This window comes from Sminthopsis crassicaudata, chromosome 2 (genome assembly GCF_048593235.1).
Source record: "Sminthopsis crassicaudata isolate SCR6 chromosome 2, ASM4859323v1, whole genome shotgun sequence".
Classification (NCBI taxonomy): domain Eukaryota; kingdom Metazoa; phylum Chordata; class Mammalia; order Dasyuromorphia; family Dasyuridae; genus Sminthopsis; species Sminthopsis crassicaudata.
The window spans coordinates 179,547,215-179,564,758 of NC_133618.1; the positions used below are offsets into that span (position 1 = coordinate 179,547,215).

Consider the following 17,544-nt stretch of genomic DNA (forward strand, 5'->3'; position numbering starts at 1 on the left):
AATAAGAAGTCCAGGCAGCTTGGCAAGGAGGAAAGAAACCTGGACAACCAATCAGAGAATCTGGAGGATAATCTTTGCCTCGGCCTTCTCTTTTGTGATATGATTTCTAAAGTCTGCTTTAGCTCTAAATCTTATGTGAATTCTAAAGGATTGACTTTGGCTGGATAGATCTGTACATTTAGGAGATAGTCAGCAGTTTGAGCATTAGGTTGAAGTTATCAATCTGGGAAAACAATCTCTGTTGTGTGAAAGGATTTTATGATATAAATGAATCCTTTTATCCCCTACATTATAGAAATGTTTGAAATTTTAAAAAAAATGTTACATAAGGAAATCATGCTGAGGTTAAGAGTTGTTTTTGGCAAAATCTGACTTCATTATATTTCTACTAAATTATATGATAAGTGTGTCTTATTCCTTGAATATGGCACAGATAATGAAGAAGCCTCACAATAGAAATGTCTTCTAAGACATACAAGCCAACCACTAGTGATAATGCCTAAAAAGATGACAGGGTAAAGGAAGATAATTGTGTTAGACAAAATAACAGACCTGGGCAGTTATCATGGACATAGACTTCCAATCTGTTCTTTATCACTAGAATATAATATACATAGAAAAGAGCAAATGCCTAATAGGAGACCAAGGATTAAGTCCTGTATTTCTCCTTCTGGGGCATGTTGGGCTAATTCTTTCCTTTCTCTGGATCTCAATTTTCTTGTTTATTAAATAAAATAAGTGACTATATTATTTCTAAGGTTCCTTAAACTTCTAAAATCCTATGATTCAAATTTTTTCCTCTTATTTTTCTGAGAAGTAAAATTAGATAAGCAAATATTAAGCTTAAGAGATCTCTTAGTGCAAAGGAAAGAGTCAAATGGCATTCAGAGTCACAAAACTTTAAAATACTTAGTATCCATATGACTTTGAATAAATTACTTAGCTGCTCCATCCCTTAGTTTCTTCATTTTTAAGATGAGGGGGTTGAATCAAATAATCTTTAAGGTCTCTTCCAGCTCCAGATTTAAGCTCCTATCTCAGAATTGTTGTGAGGAAACAAATATAAAGTGATATAAAGAAGCACTTTATAAAGATATAAAATATTTTAAAATATAAAGTACTTTCCAAATAAAAATGTAATAGCCAATATCACAATAACAATAATAATTAATTCCTCTGAAAGTGTGAAATTTATTTTACTTTGTCTTACTTATTTTCATGCAGCCTCCTTGTAAGCACTGTTCAATGTCTCTCTGGGTTCCCAATGCTACACCAGCAAAAGTTTATTGATTTAAGAGATGCAAATGTCCTTCTAGCTTACCATCCTCATTTTACAGATGAAGCTTAGAGAGATGTTTCTTACTTATTGTCACACAAGTGGCAAATATCAGCTTAGGTTCTCTGGCTCCAGAGCCAGTATTTTTCACATTGCCTCTCAAGGTTAGAAAAAGCTTTGAGTTACTAACTGGGTGTCTGAAGAATAATCTGGCTAAAGGAGGCTCATTACCAGCTAGATGTGTAATGATGAGTTTTTTTTCCCATAATGACTCTCTAAGACCATCTACCAAGACCTAGTAGGCTTGGGCTATGTGTGGATGAAAGGAGAACACATACTGATAAAATTACATGTCTCAAGTGTCAACAAGTGCTTTCTCTTTTAACTGCCCTCATTTCTCCTTTCTGTTTCAATGATTCAATAGGAATCTTATCCCTAGTATAAGTGTATTTCAGGGAAATACAAGCTCTTGGGAATGAATAGGGAAAATAAGATTGTAACATCTACCTTCATTATTAAAAAAACCCAAAAAAACCTAAATATGCTAATTTTGCATAAAACAAATGGATAAAAATTGAATCATCCTTGAAATACATCGCTTAAATTTGCTGTAATGTAATTTGAAGGTCCTCTAAGATCTGTTTCCAGTGGCTAAGAATATGGTTCAAAGGCCAGAAAGACAAAATCTCAAGTGGAAAGAACAGTGGATTTAGAGTCAGAGAATCTAAGTTCTGCTATGTACTTAGGCAAGTAATTTAACCCATATGGGTTTCAATTTCTTCACTTGAAAAATTAGAGAGATTAGATGAGATTATTTTTTAAGATTCTGGCCAGCTCAAAGCCTTATGATTCCAACCAAACTATTGGTTAGGACTCTACAGGGAGCTAGGGTTCTAGCTCTCCAAAACAGCCATCACACCTTCTAGTATTTCTAGCTAGAAAATTTTTAGTTTATGATCTAGTTTTTGAGAATTACTATTCTTATTTCATTGTAAAAAGTATTGATTTTCTTTTTGATTTGTATTTAAGAAAGGTTTACTTTGTTCTTCTGGTGACTTTAAAAGATTTGGGGTTCACATTTTACAGAAATGTCTCTCTTTTTTACAAAATAGAAGGCAAAAATTAAGATAAAATTCACTGATCTTGATTTTGCTTTATAGGTGCTACCAAAAATGCAATTGTTACCTATATATTATATCTAAATATATGTCACTACTTGTATTGATGTAATATTTTTGTAGCATCAATACTATATATTTTATTATACTTTCTAATTTTAAAAATATTTTCATATATATTTCATATCCATGTAAAATATATGTGCATATATATTTTAATCTTACCACAATTTTATGAAGGAGATATAACAGGCATTATATATATATCTCTAGCATGTTGATAAGGAAACTGAGGCATAAAGAGATTATATGACTTGTCCAAGATTATGGACATATAGTAGCAAATTTGGCCTAGAATCCAAATCTCATGAATTTTAGTTCTGTGTTATTTTCACTATCATGTTTCCTTTGGAAACATTTATTTATGCACAGAAAGAGCTAACTTACAATTACCAATAAAATTTTCCTTTCACTGTAATATTCCAGAAACAGTAGCATGTGAACTAAGAGATACAACAAGTAAATGAATGCTCTGAAATCTAAAGAACTAGGAGAGTCATGACATGGTGAACTGAACTAGGCTGGTATTTTGTGACACAGCAGCCATAATCTTATGTAGGTGAAGATGTCAGAGGCACGAGAGCCAAAAATTTCAACATATACAATAGCCGGATGTCACCCAGGGCACAGATGGCATACCAAAAGGCAAATCAGAAACAGAATGGGGATTCTATTGTGTAAACAAAAACTTACTCTACAGATTCACATTATGAAAGACAAGATAAAAATCCAGTCTGGATTTAAGAAGCAAGAACATGATCAAGGGACCAGGAACATCAGGGAATAAAAAGTCATGACAGGAACTAAATAAAAGCAGCTGATTTGTTCGTGGCTCTAAATAAAACTACACAAGAAACAGGAAAAAAGCATTAGGATTATCCAGCCTGGAAATAATAACAATGCAGATACAGATTTTGGCTCTCAGTACAGTGAAAAATTTCCAAACTCTCAAAAGATAGCTGTTGATGTGGGTTGTTAATAGCAATTGTGTGCAAAGTTCTATTAGCTGAATAATATATTTTTATGGTGTAATTCTACATTGCTAGAAGTCTTTTGCCATTTTCTTAATTCTATTAAAAATAAGAAACAAAGAAATGAGCTTTTCCTTCCAAATACAGGAAAATTTTCAGCATGATGTAAGAGAAAGAGAACTGAATTCATACCCAAAAAACATAGATTCAAATCTTGTTCTGCAACTTCCTATCTGTGTGACCCTGGAGAAGTCAATTTCCTAAATCTAGGTTTCTAAGATCCTTCCTAGATCTAAATCTTATGATTTTAGGCATGCTGTCATATTATGATTAAGCCTATTAAGTAAAATATAGAGTTTCCTTTGTTCAGAAAGGCATCAATGAGACCTTTAGAAAATGTTATTGTATCGTTCAGGCATGTTTGACTCTTTGTGACCCCATTTGGTGCTTTCTTGACAAAGATACTGCAGTGGTTTGCCATTTCCTTCTCCAACTCTTTTTTACAGATGAGGAACTGAGGGAAACAGGGTGATTGCCCCAGGGTTAAACAACTAATAAGTGTCTGAAGCCAGATTTGAACTCATAAAGTCTTCTTGACTCCAGAACTCTATATACTGTACCACCTGGCTGCCCTAGGTTAGAAAATAGCACTTCATAATTAATGTCTAAAATTAGTATTATAAAAATAACTTATTGTACATTTAATCTCTCATAATCCTGCCATGTAACAGAGGACCAAGTCAAAGTTCTATTTTATTCATGGAGCTTTTTCCCAACACCATCTGCCAGGAGCGAGCGATTCATTCCTCTCTGTGAATGACCATTATACCTTTCATGAACTTGTGAATTCTATTTTGCCAAATAGCCTTCTCTTCTTCTCATTTAATATTCCAACTCACAACTATACTTTTGCCCTGACCATCCTAGAGGCCTTTCTTCTTAGCTCTCTTCTTCAGAGTTTCTTTATTCCTTTAATATGCAACTCCAGCAGGAAGCTTTCCTGAATCCCATAACTATCTTACATTTAACTGCTTTCTGTATGTTTGTATTTATATTCATTTTATATTTATGCTGTATGTGGTATGTATTTTTGCATTTGTCTCCCTTCAAATATTGTTTTATTCTCTGTATTTGTACTCCTCAATTTCCAGGATGGTTCCTGGCATGTAGTAGTACATGGTTAATTAATTCTTGTTGATGGATGATCAAAATTTATCTTTGTGTCTCCCATAGAGCCCATAAGAATGTATTACTGTGTAGTTGGCACTTATGCTTACTGAGATCAGAACTCTATTTCAAACAATGTTTTCTACATAGGAATCTTTTTTTTTTTTTCTGAAGTAAAAATCAACTTCCTACCTAGGATCCATTTTTCTGATAAGTACTTGATTTCTGGCTGTTTCTTTCCTCTATATGGACCAATGTAGATACTGGCTGTGAAGGAGCTCCTGGACACTTGGCCTCCACACAGTTGCACGAGTTCCCTTAGTTTGGCACAAGGAGGTTCACAGGATGCAGTTATGAACATCACTGGCTGACTGGCAAAAAGATCTCCTTGGTACTGTTCTATTGACAAATGGCGCTGCAGCCGGCATATCTGTTGTAATGAAAAGAAAAGAGAAAAGAATTAGGACATTTTTCAAAAGATTCATCCTAATTCCAAATCTCCTAACTGTGAAGCTCATCTTATTTGGGAAAAGAATAAGTTGAACTTTCACATTCTCAAGTTTTGACTTTAAAAGGTTTGGAAAAGATTTGACCACGACACATAATTGATACTTGGTATTTTCCAAGGAGGCAGCTAGGTGGTGCAGGGGCTAAAGTGCTGTGCCTAGAGTCAGCAAGACTTATTTTTGTGAGTTCTATTCTGGCCTCAGACACTTATTAGCTATGTGACTCTGAACAAGTCATTTAACCTTGTTTAGCACTTAGTTTTGTTTACTTTAGTTCATCATCTGTAAAATGAGCTGGAGAAGGAAATGACAAAACCACTTCAGTATCTTGGCCAAAAAAATATTAAATGGGGTCATGAAGAGTTGGACGTGACTGAAAAATGAACAAAATTTTCCAAGTAAGCCTATAATAATAATAACAATTTAAAAAACCAATCACACAAACATATTAGCTTGCATCATTTAAATTGCTTATTTATTCCCCCAAGTTTAACAATTAATTTTAGAGTAGGGAAAAACTGTAACTTATAATATATGAAGTCTATTAAAGTAAAGATGATTTGTTTATGTGAAATAGAATTCTAACTCAACAGGTGACCAATGGACTTAAGTGCAGCATTAGTCATTAATTCTTATACTTTCGTTAAGACTTCAGTTTTAGGGAATACATAGCAACTTTTATACCAAAAGATATCAATATTTGTCACTCAGTGTGGCTCACAGAAGGACGGTTTCTATGTGTACCCCTCCTAACTCAATTTTGTGGGTATCAGTGACAAATTCATCTCCCAGAAACATATTCAGGTACCTTATGCTCTAGCTTCCATTAGTGAATCAACTTCACCCTATCATTCTATTACCTTTTCTAGTTATTAACATGGGTAAGGAAGGCATAGAGGATAGATGATTAGACTAAGAAAAACAAATTCAAATCTTACTTTGCATATACTGACTGTTTGACTCTGGACAAATTATTTAACCTCTGAGTACCTCAGATAACTCTAAGACTGTCTGTTGCAAAGAGGGTACCAAACTGCACTAGTACATGAATGTTTTCCACCAAAATCTTCTAACATCAAAAAAAAACCAAAAAAAACCCACAGATCCTATAATTAACATATTCATTTACCTTTGGTATGGAATGACTATCCTTTATAAGGCATGTGCTAAGTCATCAAATTTATGACCTAAAAAAAGCCACTCACAAATTTTGGCATTCAGTTACTAACACCTAACTATATGATCTTTAAGATTAAGCTTCTGGGAAATGGGGCAGTTCTCAAACTAATTATCTCCTTTCTAAATCTGGATCAATCTTAAGGGGAGGAGTGGTAAGTTCCTTCCTCCATCTCAATTTTTTACTATGCTACCTGCATGTCAGAAAATGCTGATTATCATTAAAATTGGTAGTGGGGGGAGTCAGGACTTATGGCAAGGGGGGCGATTAGCAAATAAGAAAAAAAAATACCAAGAACTAAATAAACTAAAGTAATACAGTTACAAAACTTCATTTATGTGAATAAAGACAGATTTAAATAAATGCAGAAATATTAACAGTTCATGAGTATGCCAAACTAATGTAATAAAAATATCAATATTACCTAAATTATTATCTAATTGTTTGATTGAGTATCATACCAATCAAAAATTATCAAAGGATTACTCTAGAGAGGTAGGAAAAAAATAAGAAAATTTATCGGAGGGAATAAAAGAAAAGAATATCGAGGGAATTAATGCAAACAAAGTAGAAAAGAAAGGACCCAATAGTATAAGATCTAAAACTATATTACAAAACAGTAGTCATTAAAATAATTTGGTACTGCTCAAGAGTAGAGAGGTTATTAAGAAGATAAATTAGATATACTTTATATATAAGAAAATGAAGATAGTAGGTTGCTATTTGATAAATCCAAAGAACTCAGATGTGTGGGAAGAATTCATAATTTAAAAAAAAAAATTACTGGGAAAATTGGAAAGCAGTCTTTCAGAAAACAGATATAGACCAACATCTATAATGTAGACCAAGACAAGCTCTAAGTGGATATATTACTCAGGAAAAAAGAAAAAAAAAAGAAAAGAATAAAAGGGTGACATAAAATAAATTGGAGAAACAAAGAAGACATTACTTGTCAAATCTATTAATAATGGAAGAATTCATGACCAAAGAAGAGATAAAGAGGATCACAGGAGATAAAATGAATAATTTTTATCACATCAAATTAAAGTTTTTAACACAAATAAAATTAAAGCAGCTTAAATTAGAAGAGAATCATGTAAATGAGAAAAATCTTTGCAGAAAATTTCTTCAATGAAGGTTTCATTTCTAATAAATAGGTAACTGATTTAATTTATTAGAATCCGACTATCATCCAATAGATAGATGAACTAAGGGTATGAATTGGCAGTTTTCAGAAAGTGAAATTCAAGCTATCAATAACCATCTGAAAAATTAAGTAAATTATAAACAATTAGAAAAATGAAGATTTCAATAATTCTTGGGTTCAAATGGACACCCATTAGATTGGTAGTTAACAAAAAAGGAAACTGCTGGAGGGGATTTTGGATAATAAGTACATTAAAGCACAATTGATGGAGCTATAACCATAAAGAAAAAAGGCTAACCATGTTATTATATATGTATGGAGAATAGAGAATACTATTGTTCTGCAAGAAATGATGAAGAATATGTTTTCAGAAAAATCTGAGAAGACTAGTATAAACTGAGAGAAAGATAAGTAACTTTGAAAGAATTAGGAACTCTTAGAACAATGAGCAATTACAATTCCAGAGAAGATGAAACATGCTATCTACCTCCTGAGAAAGAAATGATGGACTTAGAATATGGACACATTTTTTTGAGGAGTGGGTTTGAGGAATGGACAATGTGGATTTTTTTCCTTGATTATACACATTTGAAAAAATTTTTTTTCTTTCTTGATTTTTAAGTTGAGCTGGAATGTGAAAGATCAAATGCAGATTTAAAAAATAAAATTTAATTAAAAAATTATTATTATGTTTGCAAAGAACAGATTCAAATGAATGATGAATTTCTAAGCCAGAATGCAGAGGATTTAGAATCACATGATTGATGAATGAAGACCATTGATTGGTGAGTTTCTATTAAAAACTTCATTTTAATGTAAGTGCTTAGGTCAGCTATACTCATATTTTCATTCTTCCTTTGATTTCCTTCTTGATTCTCCAAACTTCTTTCTCCATCATGCCCTTCTGAAGGTACTTTCTTCCATTTTAAACTTTTATGTGTTTTTTCCCACTATAATATAACTTCAGGGCAAGGACTGTTTTTGTTTTGTTTTGTTTTTGCTTATATTTATATTCCCAGCACTGAGTACAGTGCTTATTTAATACATGCTTGCTGACTTGCTGACTTGACTTAAAGAGAATAAGCAGAGGTATCAATTGTAGATAATTTTCTCAAGAAGTTTAGCTACCATAGGAGAGATAATAGGATAAACATTAATAGGGATAGTCAAATAAGAAAATGGCTTTTTAAAGGATGGGGAAGAGATGTAGAAAACAGGGAAGAGGCCAGTAGTTGGGAAGAAAATTAAGATTATTGAGAGGTTGAGAATGATAAGAGGGTTATTATCTGCTAGAATGTGATAAAGAATGCATGAACAGAAGGGTTGGTTCACCTTGGCAATGAGGACTACTTCATGTAAAACAGAAATAAATGAAGAGATAGCAGAGCAAGGAATCTGAATGAGATGAGATGAGGGAAGGAGCAGAAATGCCAGTTGAATAACCTCCATTATTTTGGATGAAATATATGTCCAGATCTTCAGGTAGAGGTTGGAGGGAGTCTGGAGAGGGATAAGAAGGTTTTGAACTGAGTAGTTAGAGAACTGATTAGGCAGGTATAAAAAGGATTGCTTAGTGTAACTAGGTGATGCAATGGCCAGAGTGCCAGGCCTAGACTCAGGAAGATTCATCTTTCTAACTGGAAGAATTAGAAATCACAATGAGGATGAAGAACAGAGTTGGAGGTCACAAGACAGAAAGATGAAATGATAAAAGCTTATGATCTGATAAAAAGTTTTGGAGTTCAAGATTATGGAAGCAGAACATTAGTAGGTGATGACAAAAGTAAGGGTATGTTCATCATTAAGTATATGAGGTTGAATTAGGATGTATGCAGGAACATCATATATTGATAGTTCTAGTATGAAGACAGTAATTGAGGAAAGAATAATTGAACTTAAAAAAATGAGGCCTAGCAATGAATCATAATGGAATCATTTAGAGATAAAATGAAACTTAAGAGTCCATCTACCTTTATTATAAAATCTAGGAAGGAAGGCCTATAGATTTTAAGAGATTTGTCCAAGTTCACAAAGGTAACGGAAGGCAGAGTCAGGATTTGAATCCAGATCCAAATCCAAATTCAGGACTTTTTCCACTGTAACATTTAAGAAATGACTTACCAAAGTTGGTCATGAATTGATCAATCAGTGGAATAGCTGGCATTCTCCTAACTCCTTATTCAGCATGTAATATTGCTTTGGTTTTAAGAAATCACAAATTTATAAATCTAGCTGTGTGACTTTTTTGAATCAATATAATGAATTTCTCTTAAAGTTGATCATTTAACTATCTTATCTCATCAATAAATTTTCCCTTTGTAACATTAGTGACATTTTATATTTAACTCTCAAACAGCTTTAAGCATTTGCCAATATTCATCACATCCTTGTGAGACAGATGGCCAAGAGTTATTTACATTTATTTTTCTGATGAAAAAAGTAGAGGTCAAAGGAAGGTGAAAGATTTGCTTTGTGCCAAATAATGAGTCATCAATGAATTTATTCTAAAAATTTTCCCTAACCACTGGACCATGCTGTCCTTTTAAAAATAATATCACTTAATTTAAAAATAATATAAAAATGTTTTCTTTTCCATATATTTTCAAGCTTTACCAGAATTTAAAGTGAAATTAAATTTCCTATTTAATATTAGCACTAGATATTTTGATTGTTTTATTAATACCTACCAAGTATATTATTTAAATGCCCACAGCAGCCAACGATCTTAAAATTATATTTCATGAGATTTAAAATTAGAATAACACAGGTAATACTCATGCATATATACTGTGGAAAAAAAAAATTCTAAAAAAAAAAAAAATAGCACAGGTAAAAACAAACAATATGTTCCACTGTTTTTATTTTGAACCCCTTTTAGAACCAAAGGATGGGGGAAATCTATCTTGATTGATAAATAATGTAATCTCCCATTTGAAATGACTGGTCATAACTGCTAAGATGCTGTTTCAGAAAAAAAAAAAAAAAAAAGGAAAATAAGCTTCTCCCAAACTCAATTCAATTTAATTTATTTAAAGTTAATTATAAGCCAGGGATCCCAGTGCCTTTCTACTCTGAGTTTTTTTGTAAGCCCACATGATAACTTGGAACTAATGAGTACTGGAAATCTCTATTTATGTTAAAAAAAAAACCCAATTAGACATGTTATTTTGAATGGAAGGCATATAATTGAACTTGATTATAATTCTGCCAAGTCAAAAATTTTAAGGATTCAGGTTTACAGGAGATTTATTTAATCTTAGCATTTGGATGTTTTTCTTTTTTTTTTTTCCCCTTCATATATTTATTTGTTTAGGCCAAAAGGAAAAATGGTTGCCCTGTATAGTAGACTTGCTAATGTGTATTTATTAAATTTTAAGACTTAGGAAGGGAGTAATTAAGATAAGATTAAATAGCTAGGAAGATCTTAGGAATCAGGGTCATTTCTCAAAATATAATATAGTTTCTCTAGAATCTTAGAATTGAGAGAGCATTTAGAAGTAACATTTAGGCATCCCCAGTAGATTATAGTTCTATTCAATGAAAAAAATTTAAGAAGTAGCCCTCTTGCTTCTGCTAGAACACTTTCAATATCAGGGAGCTCACTTCTTAGAAAGGCAGTCCAAATCACTTCTAAACAGTTCTAATGATTAAGAACCTAAACCCTACTTTTCTATAGTTTTCATTCACTTACCATAAAAAAAATTCTCTTTTTACTAACAGAATAGTTTTAAAAATAACTGATGATGGGGATTATATTTAATTATCTTCCCAAGTCTTCTCTGACAGCCTAAATATCTTCAAATCATTTACTTTTCCCATTACAATAGAGTTACTAACCCCCCTCAGCAACCTTGCTGCTTCTACTGGATGTTGCTATTAACAACAGTTGTAACCCTTTAGATAGCAGACTTAAATGAAGATGATTCAAGATTATAAGAGAAAACTAACTTTAAACCTTATGATGCAGCTTTCCTGCTGAATGACACATGAAAATTCAATTAATACATACAATGTGGGAGATATTATAAAGGAAAGAAAATGGGACTTGGAATTGGGTGGTTTGTATTTTGAATTCCAATCAGGCTGCTTCTGTATGCGACTGTGGGCAAATTATTTAATATTTCTAGGTCTCAGTTTCTTTTTGAGTAAAACAGTGATAAAAATTTGATCTCTTTCTAATTTATAAGGTTGGGAGGATTAAAGAAAGAAGTGTGAAAAGCCATTTGTAAACTAAGGCATTATGTAAATAAGTCAGAATTATTATTCATAATAACTGCACCACCTATTTCCAGGTCATGTTTTACAAGGCATGAATTTTATTTAATATTGAGACATTTAAATCATTTATGTGTGGTTCTCCTAACTTCAAGGCTGGTCCTCTCTCTATCCACTGCACCTCCTAGCTATCCTAGTTGCTATATTTTTAAAGCTTTACCATCATACTGCAATTTATAGGAGTCAGGGGTGGCATAAAGAGGATTAAAGGATCATACAATTAGACTAGAAGGGGACTTTCAGTCCTCTTATGTTACAGATAATTTGGCATATTCAATCAAAGTCAACTAATTTTTCTGGAGCTATCTGTGAATTCTTTTAATTAGTACATTGATTTCTATATTTAGAAAGTTTGGAATAGTTTTCTTGCCTTATGTTCTTGCTTCTGTTCTTCTAGGAGACCAATAGTCCTTAAATTATCTTTTTGAATTTTGTATTCAAGATCAATGTGTTTTGCCTGTACAGGGATCACATTCTTTTTACATGACTGCTTTTTGCTCTCTTCTCTCAAATTGTTCTTTGCTTCTATATGCTTTTATTTACAATCAGTTAGTGTCTCTTTTGTGTCTTTTTTTTTCTAGTTTTACTTCTTGGACTGAAGCAGCTAGATAGTTCAGTGGATAGAATATAGGGCCTGAGTCAGAAATATATCTTCTTGAATTCAAATATGTCCTTAGATACTTACTAGCCATGTGACAATGTACAAGTCACTTAATCCTACTTGCCTCACCTATAAAATGAACTGGGAAAGAAATGGCAGACCAGTGTAGTATCTTTGCCAAGAAAATTCTAAATGGGTTACAAAGACTTGACATGACTGAAAAACAACTGAACAATAGTCATACTTCTTAAATTTCTCTCAATTCATATTTTAAAATAATATTTAGAATTTTCCTCTCTTTACTCTTATCTCCAATCTCAGCTTTTGGATCTGGTCTTTGTGCTTGGTGATATACCCTGAGATACTCTTGGATGGATGATCAGTTCTGTTTAACTCTAGATGTGGTGGCTCAGATGAGACCCTAACCACTGCAGGAATTCCTGGGTTTTGGTTCTATCTGTTGCTATGACTCCTGGTTTTGGTCTTGGCTGGTTCTTTTGTTTCCTTCTCCTAGCAGAGTCCTGAACCTGGAATGGCCTCTATCTCCTATTGTGATCTTGACAAGCCCCATTTTGAAGTTGATGTTTACACTGGCAGCAGGCCTCCTGCTATAACTTCAAGTGCTGTCCTGGTTCCTTCTCCTACTGGGGCTCCAGCAATGTCTCAGGAGTAATCTGATTGTGGGCTAGGCTGCCTATCACACAGCTAGGTGATGCAGTAGATAGCGTCCTGGGGCTGAAGCACCTGAGTTCAAATCTCAGATTCTCACTAACTGGGAAAATTCCTTGATTTCTGTGTTTCTCAGTTTCCTTATTTATAAAGTGAAAATAATCACATCTTCTTCAAAGGATTGTTGTGAGAATCAAGTGAGATACTATGGGGGTCAGCTAGCTGGTATAGTGCAGAGAGCACCAGCCCTAAAGTCAGGAGGACCAGAGTTCTAATCTGATCTCAGACATTTAATACTTCCTAGCTGTGACCCTGGGGAGGTCACTTAACCCCAAATGCATCAGAAAAAAAAAAATATCCATTACTTAATTGCTTATTCAAATCAATTCAGATGCTACAAACTAAAACAGAACAAAGAAAAAAGATAGGACTTATAGGAATTAAGATTTATTCTTTGTGTAGGTATAGAAGTCATTTAATCTTTTAATTAATTAGACTATTATCTGATAATTTAAGATGAAGGAACAGTTTTAGATCATCAGAATACAGATTTGGAGCTTAAAAGGGACCTTACCATATAGATGATTCAACTCCTTCATTTTATAGATGAGGAAGCTGAGGTCAAGAATGGTTAAGTATGTTTAACATATTTTGGATAACTTGGCATCTAGGGGAAGGGGTGGGGGGAAGAAGGAGAAAATTTGGAACACAAGGTTTTGTAGGGGTCAATGTTGACAAATTATCCATGCATATGTTTTAAAAATAAAAAGCTTTCATTAAAAAAAAAAAAAAAAAAAAAAAGAATGGCTAAGTAATTTGCCCAAAATTGTATGGGTAATAGTTATAAAAAGTAGCATTTGAACTTAGATCTTCTTATTACAGAATTAAAACTCCTTCCTTTGTCCATTTTATTGTACCATGCTATCTTCTAATATTGAAATAAAAAGTCCCCTGTTATATTTAAAATGCTTTAAATATGAAAACATATACAAAATTAGTTATAAAATAATTTTATTGGAATGCAGTTATAACATGGACTTTGAAGGAAAAATAAAAGTGTTGTCTCAAAATGGAAACAAAATCCAAGCTGTTGACAATTTCTTTAACAGGTTTTTCCCCTAACACTGTCAAATATGTTGGCAGGAAAGTTGCACTTCTCTTAAATCACAAGGACTGATAAGAAAGTCTAATTACAACAATATATTTTCTAAAAAACCAAGTTCCAGGGGGAACACTGCACGAGAAAGTTGGCAAATACATCTACTGTTTGGCTGAGAGTCAATTTCATATCAACCATTGCCAACATTTCTGAGGGAAGGAGAAAAACTACCAACTTCAAAAAAAAAAATTTAACTTTTAAAAATAAATGTGAAATTATTTTAAAACACTGTCTATGTGAAAAAAAAAATCTTCTAAAAAGATTTTTATGGGATGACTGATATTATTCCCTAAAACCTACTTGTGTTTTGGTTAAACAAAACCTGGGTCTGCTCATATGTACATATATTCAGAGAATAAACCTTAATTTCTACAGGTCCAATCTTTTATTCTTCTTCTATTCTGGTCTACAATATCAAAACTGACTTGAATAAGCAGTTGGTGATTATTATGTATTTAAAAATAATATGGCATTTATTAAGAGCTTTAAGGTTTGCAAAGCATTTTAAGTGTGTGTGTTTTATAACAACTCTTTGAGGTAAGTAATTATCTTTGTTTTATTCATAAGGAAAGTGAGGAAGACAGAGATCAAGTGATTTGCAGAGGGTCACATGGCTAGTGAGTGTCTGAGGCCAGACTGAACTCAAGTTTTCCCGAGTTCCTCCTTCCAAGATTACCATTTTACCTCCTATACCATTTAGTTGCCACATCATAAGAGTTTGCCCACTTAAGAGCACATTTTGTTATCTCTTTTACTGTATACTCTCAAAGTATAAAAAATAAAAAATTTAATAGTCTATGGAGTTTAGTATAGTTTTGGAAAGTCACACTACCCATATGGGTTTGTCATCACAGTTGGCTCTAGATCAGGTGAGTTAGAGCGAATGAAGCTTAAGCCCATGGACAATGCTATTATGTGTGCTATTATGAACTTCACATTATATATTGCCTATAACCAAACTCATTTAAATGTATTAATTTTCATTACTACTGAACTGGCTAGCTGAGAATGAACACTTCCAACCACAGTATTTCTCAACATTTACTAAGGCACACAAAGATTATGATCCTTATCTATGAAGAGATAACCCTTATAGAAAAACCTCTGAAGAAGTAAGTAACCCCTATAAAAGAGAAATTAAATATATTTTCAGTGTGGACATTAATAACTTCTTACTTTTATTTTTTTTTCTCACTAATTTCCAGACAGCCTTCAACTATTTCTGTTCACTATCATACCTACTAGCACACCATTGCTTTGGCTGGCACACATATTCTGTTAATGAGCTAGCTACTTCTTCCTGCCAGCTTTAGGTACAGGAAAATAGCTCTAGAGACACAAGATGAAAGAGCACTTCTAGACCACATTATAAAAAGACAAAGACAAACCCAAAGAAAAACTTATTTTACAATAGTGAAAGCTTTAATGAATTCTGCTTCGGGATATCACAGTCATAGAATACCTGAGTTGGAAGGAAACTTATAAGTCATCCAGTTCATCCAGTTTTTATTGTGATGAATAAGGCCCTGGAGAGGTGGAACCATTTACCAAAGGTTACATATCTAATGCCAAGAATTCAAATCTAGTCTTTTACCTTCTACTTTAATATGCTTTTCACTAAGATATACTGAATCCATGATAACTTTTTAATGACAAAGACAATGATCTTTTAATGACCAACACTTATGGGTAAATCTGTGTCTTTCCTAATAAAAAGATAAGTAAAGGGGAAAAAAAAGCATTTGTAGATTTATTATTTCATAATAGGGCATTTTTTTTTAACTCAAGGAGAAAAGAATAGAAAAATAGTCTCAGTTAGCAATTTGTTGCCAAATTGTACAGCTGCTTTCATAGTATCTCCTTGGAATCTTCCTCTTCTTTTCATTCTAATAACTACAATGACTTTTTTACATTATAAAAATGTAAAAAGATCTTTTCTAGTTCTAAATCCTATGACTTTAAAGATCACTGAATCCAACTTCTTTATTTAACAATGAAGGAAAATAAGTGGTCAAATGACAAAATTATTAGGAGAAAAATCAGGTATTGAACCCAGGTCTTTCAAATCCAGTACTCTTATGAATATACATTTGTTTCTTATTTTTATTCAGTCAGCAAAAAGCTGCCATTTCATCCTTTTACTTTTCCTCAACTAAGGACTAAAAGAAAAATTAGTTTTTTTACAAACAGGTATAATCAAGCAAAACAAATTCCTACACTGGCCATATGCAAAATGTCCTTTATGTATGTATGTCTTATATGTCTACCCATACATATACACATATAGTGTATGTATTATTTGATTGTATTTGAAGAGGACCAAAATGACATCACTATTAGAGTTGAGTGACAGTGTGTCTGACTGATTAGACCAATAAGAGTTTGCAAAGCTCTGCCACAGGTCGGAAACAGTCTCTATGAATATTATTATGTGTATGTATACATACACATGCTTTATTCTACACCCTAGTGCAGTAGCATGGAAAATGCTACATCCTAAGAGCTTCCTATCCATAAAATCCAGTGGATTCTCTGACTTAGTAGAAGAGGCAAGTATTTTAGCAATGTTTTTCTCATCAATGTGTGTTTTATGGTTCCCTTCAGGGAAACACTACTAAGTAGCTATGATAATAACCAGGTGATCAGGATGAGGGGATCCATATCCAACTGGGTATTCTTGTCACTCCAAAATTCCAGGGAGCATCCTGATACAGGACAAAAAGGGGGCAGATTCCTGTTCAGAGAGAATTTTCATGCCTATAGCCTAAGGAAAGTCAAATGAATTCAGTGAGAATCTCTGAAAGATGACAGGATTGAAAACACCTCAGTGGCTATAACTAAAATACAGACCACCATGTAGGTGAACCTAAGACAACAATGTGGTAATGTCGCTCTTCTATTCAGGAATCTTGAATAGGCTACCCATTCATTCTCTACAGAATAAAGTACAAAATTCACAATTTGGCATTCAAAGTTTGCATAATATGGTACCAATTTACCTTTTCCAGATTTATGCCATATATACTTCTCTCCATGTCTACTATCTTCCAGCCAAACTAGATGATTTTTCTTCCTTTTTTGTCATTCGGAGAGTCAGCATGTCATGGATAGAGATCTGGCTTCAGAATTGGGATGACTTAGGTTCAAGTCCTTTCTGGCACATGCTAGTTATATAAGCCAGGACAAGTGACTTTTACTTCAGTACTCTAGGCAAGTTTTCACAACTGCAAGTTGCAGAGAAGGTAACAATCTACACTGATAAAGGAAATTTCCTCACTAAGGAGTTCCATATACTAATGAAGTCACAGGTCTACATCCTTATCTGTTCTCATTTTATCCTCTGTTGCCATTGTGCCTTTACCTGTTAGTCTCCATGCTGGAAATGGAAATAGTCCTATCTCTACAGAAATTCCTCTAT

General features: G+C 33.1%; 1 protein-coding gene across 4 annotated transcripts in view; it reads right to left on the reverse strand.

The window, feature by feature from the left end:
• Positions 1-17,544, reverse strand: part of MCPH1 (microcephalin 1) — a 314,170-nt gene that overhangs the window by 18,297 nt on the left and 278,329 nt on the right. For all 4 annotated transcript variants that reach the window (XM_074287951.1, XM_074287946.1, XM_074287947.1 and 1 more), the window contains one exon: positions 4,785-5,022. In XM_074287951.1, the coding sequence (XP_074144052.1) occupies positions 4,785-5,022 (238 nt within the window). The remainder of the gene's footprint in view (positions 1-4,784; positions 5,023-17,544) is intronic.